This window comes from Haemaphysalis longicornis, unplaced genomic scaffold (genome assembly GCF_048455015.1).
Source record: "Haemaphysalis longicornis isolate Haplotype H1 unplaced genomic scaffold, Haemaphysalis longicornis Haplotype H1 scaffold_7, whole genome shotgun sequence".
NCBI classification, from domain to species: domain Eukaryota; kingdom Metazoa; phylum Arthropoda; class Arachnida; order Ixodida; family Ixodidae; genus Haemaphysalis; species Haemaphysalis longicornis.
Genome location: NW_027526422.1, coordinates 58,284,488 through 58,297,529, shown reverse-complemented (window position 1 = coordinate 58,297,529; position 13,042 = coordinate 58,284,488). Strand labels below are relative to the sequence as shown.

At 48.7% G+C, this 13,042-nt stretch overlaps 1 protein-coding gene across 3 annotated transcripts in view; it reads left to right on the top strand.

Moving 5' to 3' along the window:
- The first annotated feature begins 6,634 nt into the window (after nucleotides 1–6,634).
- LOC144145740 (NAD kinase-like) overlaps nucleotides 6,635–13,042 on the top strand; it is a 54,484-nt gene continuing 48,076 nt past the window's right edge. The window contains exons 1-2 of one of the 3 annotated variants that reach the window (XM_077677445.1): nucleotides 6,635–7,224; nucleotides 7,306–7,607. In XM_077677445.1, coding sequence (XP_077533571.1) covers nucleotides 7,363–7,607 — 245 coding nt within the window. In that variant the 5' untranslated portion in view covers nucleotides 6,635–7,224; nucleotides 7,306–7,362. Of the gene's footprint in view, nucleotides 7,608–13,042 lie in introns of all 3 variants that reach the window. The other 2 variants (XM_077677444.1, XM_077677446.1) reach the window with 2 other exon arrangements.

Below are 13,042 nucleotides of genomic sequence, written 5' to 3'. Positions count from 1 at the left end.
CTTTTACTGTGCTGTTCAATTGATACCCACTTGTTGTATAGGGCTGTATAACAGCATGTTTGGTGTAATTTTTCTTTTTTTTTTTCTTAGATACCTGGTTTCACGCTTTGCTTCGCAATTCTTTAACCGCACGTAGCGTGCAAATTTCTTGCTCGAAAATAACGTGTGGTTGAGGCAGATGAGAGGGGAAACACCGGGGTTTTGGGTCGTTCGCCACCTGCGTGGCTTTCGCAGGGCTTCATGAATTTCCTCCCTCGAAGGATACTGCGGTGAAGACTCCTACCGCAATATGCTGTGGTAGTTATAACACAGCAGCTTGCATTATCAACATAGATATTGATAGAAATCTGGAGAAGCCGACCCGAAAGATTCTGTAGCGCGGACAAGGAGAGGGCGCTCTGTGCTTTGGTTGGCTGCCAACAAAAATACCAGGAACCTTAGCCACATACAGCCGCACTGTAAAAAGAACGACTTTTTTTTTGCATCCGGAGCTATAAAGAGTTACATCCCCTCGCTGCGTGTCGGCGTGCGTGCGAACAACAATTTAGGACCTGTAAAGGGGGCTTCACTACAAGCGTACTCTTATTGAGAGAAAGCAGACTTCATGAACGGCAGTATCATGGGACCGAGCGTAAACGGAGATAAAGTTATGAAAGCCTTACATCACTATGCTTCCTCCGAAGTGTTGTGAGGTACAGAAAACCGTGAAGTACGGAAAATAGGAGGGCAGACCGGGAAGGAGAAACCAGCACGAACGGAGGAGGGTTCTGAGGAAGGGTGGCGGAGTGCGCGTCAGGAAAAGGAACAGCACCGCCGGAGGAGGGTAGGCCGCTGTCGCGCGTGCAGTACGAGCCGCCTTGAGGGGCAAAGGCACCATTTGGGGCAGAGAGAGAGAGAGAGAGAGAGAGAGAGAGAGAGAGAGAGAGAGAGAGAGAGAGAGAGAGAGAGAGAGAGAGAACTTTTATTTGCACCCGCCTAAAGTGACGAGGGAGAGGGCATTAACCAGACCCCCTTTCACTCCCCTAGCCGTCGGCCGGAATCCCTTGAGATTCGGGGGCGGTCAGGCGAAACCGATGACTTTGCGTTGCTCTTTTGCTTTGTAGTTGAGTAATAAGGACTCCCAAGATTCCACATTTCCGTTGGGGTCGTTATAGGAAGGGCATGTCCAGCCCATGTGTACTAGGTCTGCAATGCTATTGCAGTGAGTGCATCTAGGATTAAAGACTTCCGGATGCCATTTGCTGTACAGTTGAGGGTTCGGAAACACCCCGGTTTGAAATTTCCTCCACATAACTTCCCTTTTTTTTTTTCCTGATCTGTTTATCCGCCGCTGGATAGGTGTTGCGACCGAGCTTGTATAATTATTTCCTGAAGTGTCGTGAGTTCGTCACCCGAAGGAAGGGGTTCCTCGCGTGGAGGCGGTGAGTCAGCTGCGATCGACCGACAAGTGAGACGAATAATCTTGATGCAACAGGAGGCGCGATCTTCGGACGCTCTCCCAGTGAGAGGTGTTCCTCCTCCCTCTCTCTCTCCTCTTCTCCTCCTCTCTCTCTCGCTCTCTCTCCCTCAGTTTGTATACCTTGGTGCTTGCTGGTCCCCCCACAGCACTTGGGAAGGGGTTGAGAGAGGAGCTAATGCGATCCTGAGAAAAAACAAAAACACGTCAAGAGGTAGCCACAAGCTGTATCTATGCCCCACAATGTCGGAATGAGATCGCAGGGGCACTTTACAAAGCGTCATGACTCGTCCTTTGTCCTCTTTCTGTGCGCGCTGTTACTTTAAGTCACGAACCAGCTGTTGTATGAGAATACTTCTCCTGTCGTTGCAGGTTTTTGAATTAACCCAGAAGAAGCACTTCGATATTTTGTTCGTTCAACTGTTTATTCACACTTCTCGTTGGAGCCAATTCGAGCAGTCGCCGGAGCGATGCTCGTCCGTGGGCCCCTCGGAGTCGTTCTCTTGCTTTCCGCTTTCGCGGTCACCAAGAGCCCGGCCGCTCCCTCGCTTCCCCGAATTCCGCGAGCGGCCCCTCCCTCCAGTCGTGGTGTCCCGTTACTGCCAGAGGCGCCTCTTAATGGCTTTTCCTTTCCTGCGCCCGGCCGTTCTGTCGTCCCTCTGTGGTCTCTCTCCACGACTGGACGGAAGGTCCGCGCACAGTTCCAACACCAGCACCAACTCGCCCAGCTGTCCATTCTGTTGAGAGTACATGTGCAGTTGAGCTCATTAAATCTTTCCGCTTATGACGAACCGGCGCATATCACGAACGAAGGCCAACTTGCCATCAAAATGCAATGTACGGCGATAGAAACTTCTTTTAATCACAAATGCCGCGTGACAGAAAAGGTCCGTTGCAAACGCCTCGGCAGTCCGCACGGGATCTTTCACGCTAAAAATTAGAACTCTTCCGCAAAATTGGTAAGCACGTTAAAGATTTTTCGCTACAAATAATCCGATAACACAATTACATCATAGCGGAACCAAGGTGCGCTGAAAAGCACGAAAAAATGTGCGCGCTTTTCGTCTGGCGAACACAACAAACCGTCAAAAAGAGTTGAGTAAAGAACCTCTCATTATTCGCATGCACTCTTTGAGTCTAAAGCAACAAGAACAGGACAAGGAAGGTTTTCTTGCGTTTTGAGATGCGGAAAAAGGAAAGAAAAAAATTGTGAAATTAAAAGTAGTCGCCGAGCTGCGTTTCTGCCGTGTGCAGGGTTTTACCGGCGGCAGTTTCACAAGACGGATACAAGCTGGAATTTTTATGCGCGGAACTCTTTCTTCCGTGAAGCGTGGGGACTTTCGCCACCGAGACGTCTTGGACAGATAGTATTTTTAGGTTAAGTTGCACTCTTTGTTACTACCTCGTCCTGACCATACGAAGGTTCATTCTAAACGTTTGCTCATAACTGGATTGCGAAACATTAGCCTTAATCATTAGTCAGATTCAATTCCAATTCGCAGTCCGAACGAGCTACTCCTTCCTTAAAGGAGCCACGAAGACAAAATACAAGTTGGGTTTATTAGAAAGACTGCTTAGTCCCGATAACAATGATACCAATATCATCGCAATCTTCGAACAAATAACGGAGATATTAAAGAAAACGTGTGAAGCAGTCGCGACCCCCTAGCCAGTTTCCCGCAACTTTTCTATGACGTCACGGAACCTTGTTTGTGCGATTGGCGGCCGCCTAACTGACCTGTCGCGACGGCACATGACTGGACGTCTGTAATGGGGCCTCTAGTTCCATTTGACCGCATCACTTGAATGCTAAAGGGCAGTTAACGCACTGAAAATTATGTTTTATTGTTGGCCCGTATGACGTCAGTTTTACTCATAACAAGTCACTGTGGCGCAAAATTTAAGTTTTTAAATACTTCTTGCTTTTTTTTTTCCCTTAAAGAAACATCTTTTGTGGCTGTAATGGAGCTGAGTGAGATACTGAATCCTAGTTCTTTCAAATTAAACGAAGTTGTATTTTCTCTTCATGGCTCCTTTAAACGAGGTGGAAAGGGATGTTTAGGTACCATTGTGTCCGTCCAAACCATTGCAAACGAACGTCGACGAAACCACAAACTGTGGAAGGTACTGGCTTAGGTCGTACGTGATTTGCCGACCGGAATAAACTGACGCTTTTAGTTGCCTGTAAGGCTCTGTCCAAATGATAAGAGAGAAATTATGAAATCGATGAAGTTCGGCGGCCTAATCCCCACATAGCAGCTCCACAGTCCTCTTCATTTATTGTAATGGTTTTGTGTGGGGCGAAGCCAGATAGGAGAAACCGAGAAAGAACCGTCGTGTGGAACTGGTGTCGCTAAGAGCCTGATTATTTTTGGAGAAGGCGAAATACCGTATTTTTTGTGTGCCGTATTTTCGCGTGCTCTTGTCGATGTTGCGGAACGAACTAGAATGTTAGCTAAACGAAAACAAAAGGCTAACAGAAGCCTACGCATACTGTCCACGGCTGTGGATGCAGAAGACAATGTTTATATGTGTTAAAAATAACAACATAGTAATAATAATAATAATAATGTACGTTAAAAATATGTGGTACATTACGTTAAATTATGCACGGTAAGGCTCGATTACTAGGGCTGCTGCTGTCACCCTCTCAATCGTATCCACATTCACGCGCATTGATCTTGTATGTTTGTTTCACTGCCTTGTTTCTAGCGTACGCGTATACGACAAGAGGTATCTCCGCCATGTCTATTATACCACCAAAAAATCTCTTTTGCTGCTTTGTTGACCCCACGCCTCTGACGATGCAGTAAGGACGATGTAAGCAATTAACAAACCACAGAAAAAAATACAGACTGGAGTTATTAAAAATTAAGAAAAGCGCCTGTCGCAAAAAAAGGAATTAATATGGAACGGGAGAGGAACAAGCCTGGACAAGAATAAGTAGTCTCTTAGGGTGCAAATTCATACAAATGCAAATCCTAGTTTCCGCGTAATCCTGTGGGGAATTCGGTGCAAATAGCACGCGTGCACAAATGCACTGTACTATGACGATTATTTCCCCCAATAGGCATGGAGACAATTCGCATCATTTTAGAGACATCCAGGAGCAAAACTTAACGCAATACTTTTGAAGGCATTGTAGATTTTTCGCTCCCAGATGAAGGTATGGTTTGAATATAGTACCTGAAATCAAGAACTATAAGGTTTACGTAGTCCGTTTTTTCCCCTCACGACTTCACGCGATAGACTTCCGGTTTAAGCCATTGCAGTATACATGCCGAACGTGACACAATTAATGGCGGAACAGAGAGGAGCTGTGAAAATTCGCTGGTTTTGTTTGACCTTGCATGAGTGGCGAGTATAGTAGAGCTGCCATTCAGATCCCTGCGAAGCATGTTTCTGAAATAAATTTACCTGAGTCGACTCTTGGCAAAAGCTCAGCAAGCTGTTGTCACCTTTACGAATCAGAGCTACTCTTTGCCATACATACTCTTACGTATCGCGTTTACACGTGCTGCGCCGCAATCCAACGCATGATAGCGGTTACAGAAGACACGCTCCATGGATCCTCAGAGAACGTGGTTGGCCGGAAGAAACTTGTTCCGTGAAATGAGACTATGTTTCTTGGATCGCCTTTCTCACGTGCACGTGCCTTACGCTTACATGATAATGATGTCCGCGTCACACAGGGGACCATATGAAAGTGTTCCGATTGAAGTTGAAACATCATGATTAAGAAAAATGAATCACAAGAATTTCTGGCGATATAATGAAAAAAATTGGCCGCGTATCTGCTCCTTTCGTTGAAAATGTCGACAAAAGACGATAGTCTTTCATCGACATTTTCCAAGTAAATGCCTCCCTTCGCTTTCCCGCTCACCTCTCATGCTGTTCCTCTTCCGTCGCGCTCCTCCCAAGGTAAACAGGCAAAATAATTTCTCAAAACAATTTAAATTTGCCGCGTTCCACTTCTCCAGGCCGGGTGCCTCGATGCCAGCACTGCCGTACGGAGGAGACGCGCGTATATCGAGGCGCCCTACTTCAACGTTTATAGAACCACGTTGCCCTACTCCAAGCAGAACGTGGAACATATCTAGTGGAACGTTTCGTAACTGTTGCCGCTTGATTTCTTAAAATTTCACCAGGAGTGATTTTTTTTTTCTGCAGTAGATGTAGTATTTCGTTTCGCAAAAATCAAGCATCCATGGCTTTTTTTTTCTAAAGGGAACACTGTAAATATCACTAATGTATTGATTTCCTGACTTATATTTGCGTAATGTCTTGTTCTTGTTCAGCAATGTTGACAAGTATGAACAGTGACACCGGAGTTAGACGTTCAGATTTGACTGTGAGTATATAAGACTATCGCGCAGATTTTGTTTCACTTTGGCCGGGTGGTTGAATCGAGCCACAGACAGACAAACCAAAAATTTTTGCGCTTAAGTAGCTCAAGAAAGTCTATCGTCATTATTATTCACCGCCTCTTAAGCCCTTTCTGGTCTGCTCGGCAAACTATCGCAATTCTCGCTGTTACATGTACCCCCGTACACTTCTCCTCGAAGGAGGAAATGTGTCCCGAAATGCAACACCGACCGCCAGTGGACGTTACCGAGTGGAAAGCTTCAAGAGTTTTCCCGCTTTGGTCCTCCGTATGCGCTGTGTGGTCGTTACTTGTGTCTTTGACCGGCACAGCCTGCGTCGTCGGTGACGTTAAGGATGCACTCACACAACGAACGCAACGCGCGAGCGACCAACTGACGGAAGTCGGCGGCCGAGCAGTGTTGGCCGACGACGCACACGCCGTGTCAATCACGCCGGCGAAGAGACGCTTACGGCAGATCCGGGAAACACGTCCTCTAACTCTTCCTTCCCCCCTCTTCCCCGTTGCGTCGTCGTGTCGCCATCTCGCCCGCAGCAGCAATCCGCGGTGGCATGTCACATCCGCGACACTTCGGGAAGGTTCGACACCCCCGACGACGACGCCGCCTGCCACGCCCGGCACCGATAGGTGTCCCCGCGGCCATAGAGTTTCGCGGCGAAGCCGATCGACTGCGCGCGTGCGGCACTCACTAATACGCAATAAATTTTCGCGGCCGGCCCGAGGCGCTTGCACGCACACACGCACGCGCCGGCTAGATTGACTTCGAGCGTGCTGCACACGCGCACGAAGACAGCCGCCGGCAATCCAGTGGTCTCAAGCGGCGGCTGGGAATTATAACTTCGCGAAACAAACGGGTCTACCCTCCGCCATCTCCTCCCCCCGTCTCTCTGCCACTTGCTCCACACAAAACGACCGGCGAGACGGTTCGGTGGGCTCCTACATGTTCATAGCGTTTCAGGAAGCGGAGAGGGGCGTCAGAAAAGGGGAAAGGGTTAGATAGGAGAGAAAGAAAGAGCGCGTGTGTATCCCCGTGCGCGGTCGCGCGCGTGGCGTGTGTTCTAGACGGTGGAGTGACTGCGGCGGGCGAAGTGTTTACCTAGAAGATCAAGCCCGTGAAATGTGGATGCTGTGTCACCGCCGGTGTTCTCGACCCCGGTGCAGCTGCGAATGCCGAGGGAAAGCCACTACAGCTGTGTCTCCGCTGACGCCGACATCGACGCGCTGACGCCGACCAGGACTGCAGCTGACATCGACTGAACTGTGGCCGCTTGTCAGTGATTGTTCAGCCACCTCAGCTACGCGCTTGGATCTTGTTTGGACCGCGTCCGCTGTGCCCGTCACATGCCCGGATGAGCAAGAGGCCACGAGAAACATTTGTCAGAGCGTGAGTCGTTCGGACAAGTTTCGGATAGCTTAATAAGTTTCGCGGCTACCTCAATTAGGCCGCTCTGTGTGTTCTTCATAGCGGACCGAACGAACGCGTTCCTGGTTTGAAAAGAACGGGCTGCCAATCGACTGGACAATGACAACCCTGCAAGGGATGATCGTTCCAGAGGCGAGTGAGCTGGGAAACGGCGAAATACTACCGGAGGTGTCCGAAGAGAGCGGCGTTGTGGACACCACGACGCCGGAATGCGGCCGTCAGGACAAGTGTGCGGCACCGGGCGGCAAGCCGTCCGGACTGTCGTTCGCCGAGATTCCCACCGAGGATCCCCGCGACAAGAAGTGCCGCGTCTCCATGCTGAAGTCCAGGATCGCCGTGTTCAGGTAGGCGATCCGTCCGAGCAGAGGGCTACGACGGCGTGTCTTACTCGTTCCCGTGCAGATGTGAATGCTTTTTTGTCATTCAAACGGGGATCAAGCACGTTTGGTTTGAACCGCGTTCACACTGTTCGAATTTGAATTTACCGCGTGATTTTGCAGGCCACAATGCGGCGCGCAGACGGGTCTCTTTTCTTTTTTTCTTTTTTTTTGAGAGCTACACACGTGGTGACGAAGTGTGAGAAATGAAGCGGTGTGATAACCTTAGCCAAGCGAATTAAGAAATATAAAAACCTCTATCACTGCGCGTTAACAAGGCACACAGGGCGAACGCTTACTTCCCGCTCAGTTTTATTACAGAAACACGCCAGGTTTACAAAGCTGGAATATCTAACCGGGAAGCATTGTAAATTATACGTCGAGATATTTGGACGCAATCAAGGGTATCGGGGAGTGTGAAAGCGGCTTGGACAAACATGTTGCGGGCGGTGAAAAGTATTTTACAAAATACGACAGAACGAGAAATCGTGGGTATGGCATAAATAGCTGTTTGATGACCCTAAAAAAATTGCGGTGGCCAGTCTCGCCCTCAAGAAGGTCACGACGTCATCCCTCGCACGTGGCATTTAAATTCGAGCATGAAATAAATGCTACAGCACTTGATTTTCTGCAGCTTATCGCGAGAGACCACGCAAATGAATCTGAAATTTTCGTTGCACGTTCCGCGGCTTTCAGTTAAGATGTGCGTAAGTGCCAAAAATTGCTGTTAAATGACATGAAGTGAGACGACACAAAGCGTTAATCACTTGTTCACACTTTGCGCGTGCCATGCTGTGCGATGACGGGTGGTCTGCCTGCAAGAATCTCAGCTGTATCTAATGTCGTTGCGTCGAGTACCGTAACCTGGCCCAAAGAGTGATGCGAATTCAACCTTCACTTATGTATTCAAATTCACAAAAGCTGGACGCTGAACGAGTTGGCGGAATTCCAATAACAGCGCGACATGGCGGCGTAAATGTTCGTGTGAAAAGACAGCCATTCTTTCTTAGTCTTGACGTTTTCAGCATTCCAGAAAACCTAACGTGCACGGCAGGGAGGGAATGGAGGTAGAGTGAAGCGCTTGGCTTCGTAACGCAACCTTAGCAGATTCGCTGGCGGCCCTGATTATGGCGAACTCAGGAAGAGTGCTTTACTTTTAATCCTTCCAAGTTCCCCAAACTTCTCCCAAGACAACAAAGTCCTAAATGGGGCCTAAGCCACGCGGGGCAGCCCAGTCGAAAATTACAAGAAAAATTTCTGTAGTTTGCCGTATTTCTCCGTGTCGTCTGGTCGTATATTCTTGTCGTGTCGTGATTCTGATGTCCTGTCGTGTGTCGTATTCCTGTCCCGATTTTGATGTTCCGTCGTGCCGAATTCCTGTCTTGTCGTGATCCTGATGTTCCGTCAGTAGTTGGACATGGTTTGAATGTCATTGCCCAATGTAAAGAGTAACGTAAACGGCAGTTTTGTTGTGACTACAGGAATGTTTGTCGTTGAGGAAATTTACTTGAGGAAGCACTTCTGTTGTCACAACAAAGTTTTTTTGTCGTACGACAGGAATTCTTGTTAGGCTTTTTGCAGTATTTTTGTTGTGATTTTAGGCTGGGATGGGCCATGAGGACAAAACACGACCTCGTTTAATTACAAAAAACGAGCCTTTGGACATTCTGAGTAACTTTCGGTTGAATTTCGTAGCCACGTCCAGCACCGCTTGACCAGCCCCCTGGACGGCACCCCCAGAAGCTCGTTCAGCACATCACAGAAAAGAAAATACAGCAGTCTATTATCTTTGCACACTATTTCAGTGTCGTGATGGCATTACACTTAGGAACACCAAGTAAGAACCCTGTATTTAGCCAGCTCACTAGGGAGATAATGACGGCTTATGCTTCAAATGTGGCAATAGTATAGTGTGCAGGGTGCCGGGGCACAGCAGCATACGTGGGAACGAAATCACCGACCGGTATGCTGCGGCAGCTTCTCTTCGCACTGGCGTGGATGAACTTCGGGCTCCGCATCTGGACATGAAACCAGCTACACGACGGATACTTCGTGAAATGTGGCAGCAGGAATCCAACAATAAATTACGCTCGATTATTCCATACATAGGTAAATACCTCGCTGAGAAACAAGATATATTCACAGAAGTGTCTATTTGTAGACTGCGAATAGGCCACACTCACGCCACACGAGCGTGTCTCTTAAATGGCACACTCCCACCAGTTTGTGACAACAGTGGGGAACGGCAGCTCTTTTACCACAGGGAATCCAGGAACGTTATGTCAGACAGAATGGCAGATTGTCAGACAGTAATGGCTCTATCAGGAACCGGTCCTTTGGGGATTGTGGCGGGTAAGTCCTGGACCTCCGACATCAGCTCAGCATTCTCAGTCAGAGTGGCGCAAAAGCTCTCAGCTGCGGAAATACTTTTTGCTAAGAGTGTGAAATAAGCACACAAATGTGCCAAGTAACGTTCATGTGCACCGTGGTGTAAACAATTTCGGCTGCAATGCTTTTGTCGTTTGCGATTTCCGCCCTTAGCCGAGTTTTTAAGTCGTATCAATGGGCTGTGGTGGAAGAGGGACAATCGGTAACTGCTGATTGAAGACACAACTGCAAACCGAAGAAAGATCTTAACTGCAGGTGTGTATTCGTTGACAAAGTAGAACGACCTGCTCAGCCCTTCACAGCACCATTGGTGCCGTGGTTTTTATTGCGTTAGCAATGGATGGGGCATATGGGCAAAGTTCTCGCCGTTGGTCCGCGGACACAGCGCGTCAGAAGGACATAGAACAAAACAGCTCGCGTGGACTACGGTGACATCGGTGAGGTTGGCTGCGGTTGGATGCGTACGGGCCTCTGGCGGTTCGGTCGAGGTCTAGGTGGCGGTAGCTTGTGCACGGCTTGCGTTTGTGGGCTTTTTTGGCACGGCTCGTGAATTTTTTTTATTTATTTACTTATTTTTTATTTTCAAACGGGGTGCGACAAACACTTTGTTGCGGGCCTCTGAAGCGAAAACAATCCGTGCATACCACCGACTCGAAAAACTAAAAAAGACGCACATATAACACGAAAAAGGCATTTTTAGGGGCTAAACAGCCCATATAGGCCCATATAGTCAAAATAGGCGCTTTTTTTTTAAAAAAGCCCATGTAGTCAAAATAGGCATTATAGATACAATAAAGTATTGCTCAAAATGCTCCCCTTCCCTTAGTTCATGCTTATATGTTAAATAGGCTTGATACGGACTCAAGGAGAAAATAGGCATTTTGCCTAAAGTTCCAGTCTCTAATCATAACCTTGCCAGCACGCCCTCTGTCCGAGGCGTCCTCGGTCGACAAACGGCAGCGCGCCCCCCGGCGCCGCCACGCCGTCGGACGTGCGTTACAGCCCGGCGACCAATTTGTCTTTCCCGGCCGCTGTTGGCGAGCAAATATGTCTGTTGTTTTTCCTCCCTCTAAGCGAGACGTACGCGACGCCGTTGTCGTTCCTTACCGATGCACGCGCAACCTCCTTTGCTGTGGGGCTTTTCCTCGATCGCTTTCGCAACGTCGTCGTCGTGCGATCATCGCGGGCGACGTTCCGCAGCAACTCGCGATTGGTTGTTTGGTTCCAGTGGCACGATGGACGACGCTGGCGAACACGGCTACTCTTCTCCTCTCTCGCTTACTTTTCTTCACCAGCCAGAGATACGGCAAAAAAAAAAAAAAAAAGCACGCTGAGAACGACTACACGAACTCTTTGGGGGAAAGTTCTGTCTTGATGTTATCGTTTTATAACGCTGTATGACGAGTTCTATTATAGATCATCAACTCTTTAGAACAAAAAAAAAAAAGCCGCCCGCATCTTCCAACGGGGGGAACTCGAGTAAATGCGTCGCATCTACCCGAGTCAAGCAAAGCGTCACGTCAAGCGAAAGCCAAGCAAAGACGCCCTTGACTGAATTCCGAACGCGCGCTCCGCCGGTTATATACGTTGAGGGGACTGCGTAAGCCGGACCCAGTCGACGACGTTGGCGTACTTGTAAAGCGGCGTGGACTCTAGGTGCTTAAGCCAAGCGCAGATGTTGCTTCGCCGGAGAACGGCACACCGATTATATGCGCAGCGCGCCCGAAGGAGAGGAAACCGCGGAAGAGAGAGTACTGCACATGCGCCGACCCCAGCGCGTCTGCCGCGGCTATGACGCAACGTGCCGCGGCTATGACGCAACACAATCCAACACAATCCACTTTAATCCAATCCAATCCAATCTAAATCCAACCCAATCCAATCCAAGCCAATCCAATCCAAGCCAATCGAATCCAATCCAATGCCCCTCGCGAGAGAGTGTTCGCTATCGCCTCGACTCGACGCGCATGCGCAGTGAGCGTGTGGACTACGGACGCCAACGCGGGTGACATCGTGAGTTACTGAAATGCTCTGCATTTAAAAATTACTTCCCGGAGAAAGCTCATACAAGCGCGAAAGCTCTAAGTGCGTGTGGGAGGCGGGATGCCTTTAATGATAAAGAGAAGTCAGCCTGGCAGCGAGCTCGGCTTGCTACTCCGTAAAGTGCGTCCAACATTTCGCTGAAAGTGCGTCCGGTCGATCGTCAAACCTCCAAAGACCCAAATCGCAAACAAAAAACGAACCCATGCGGCGATTTTTCGCGCACTGAGTAACTGCATCTACGCACGATCCAAGTGTATACCCATACGTGGTTTATGATATAAACGTATACTGTAGTAGTCCTTCTTCATTATGGATGCGTGTATTGTCTTACCTAGAACCGTTCTTTTTTTGGTGATTTTAGAGTAGCCATTTTGGCACAATGGAATCCAGGTTTCACGCACGCGCTGTGTGTCCAGATGTCTTATCAGAGCTTTTCGGTCGACCAACCAGTCTATGGGTAAATGCATTAGTTTTTTGGCAGAACGCTATCAGCCCACTAAAAGAGCTTTCGCTTTAATAACAAACTGTTAGTCCAATAGCCGAAGCTTCGAGCTGCAAGCCGAAGCTACTAGCTGTGGCTTGTAGATGGGTAAACTTGTAATATCGATTCTTTTTTAAAAAATGAGATTGTTGCTTTATGTTCACCGCGGTGGCTCAGTGGCTAAGGCGTTGTGCTGCTGAGCCTAAAGACGAGGGTTCGGTGGCTGCTTTCCAGATGTGAATGTGACAAGTGAAGACGCCCATGTGTCGAGATTTCGGCGCACGTTAAATATCCCAAGGTGGTCAAAATTAATCCGGAGTCTTCCGCTACGGCAGGTGTAGCTTCGGTGCGTTAAGCCCCGTAACTCGTAATTCGCTTGTTGCTTTACAACGTGAACTGTAGGAGATGAAGAACGGTAGCAAAAGAGTGACTCATCTCTGAGCGGAGCCCCGGGGTTGGAGTGATCACTGTAACCTCCCTAAAGAAAGTT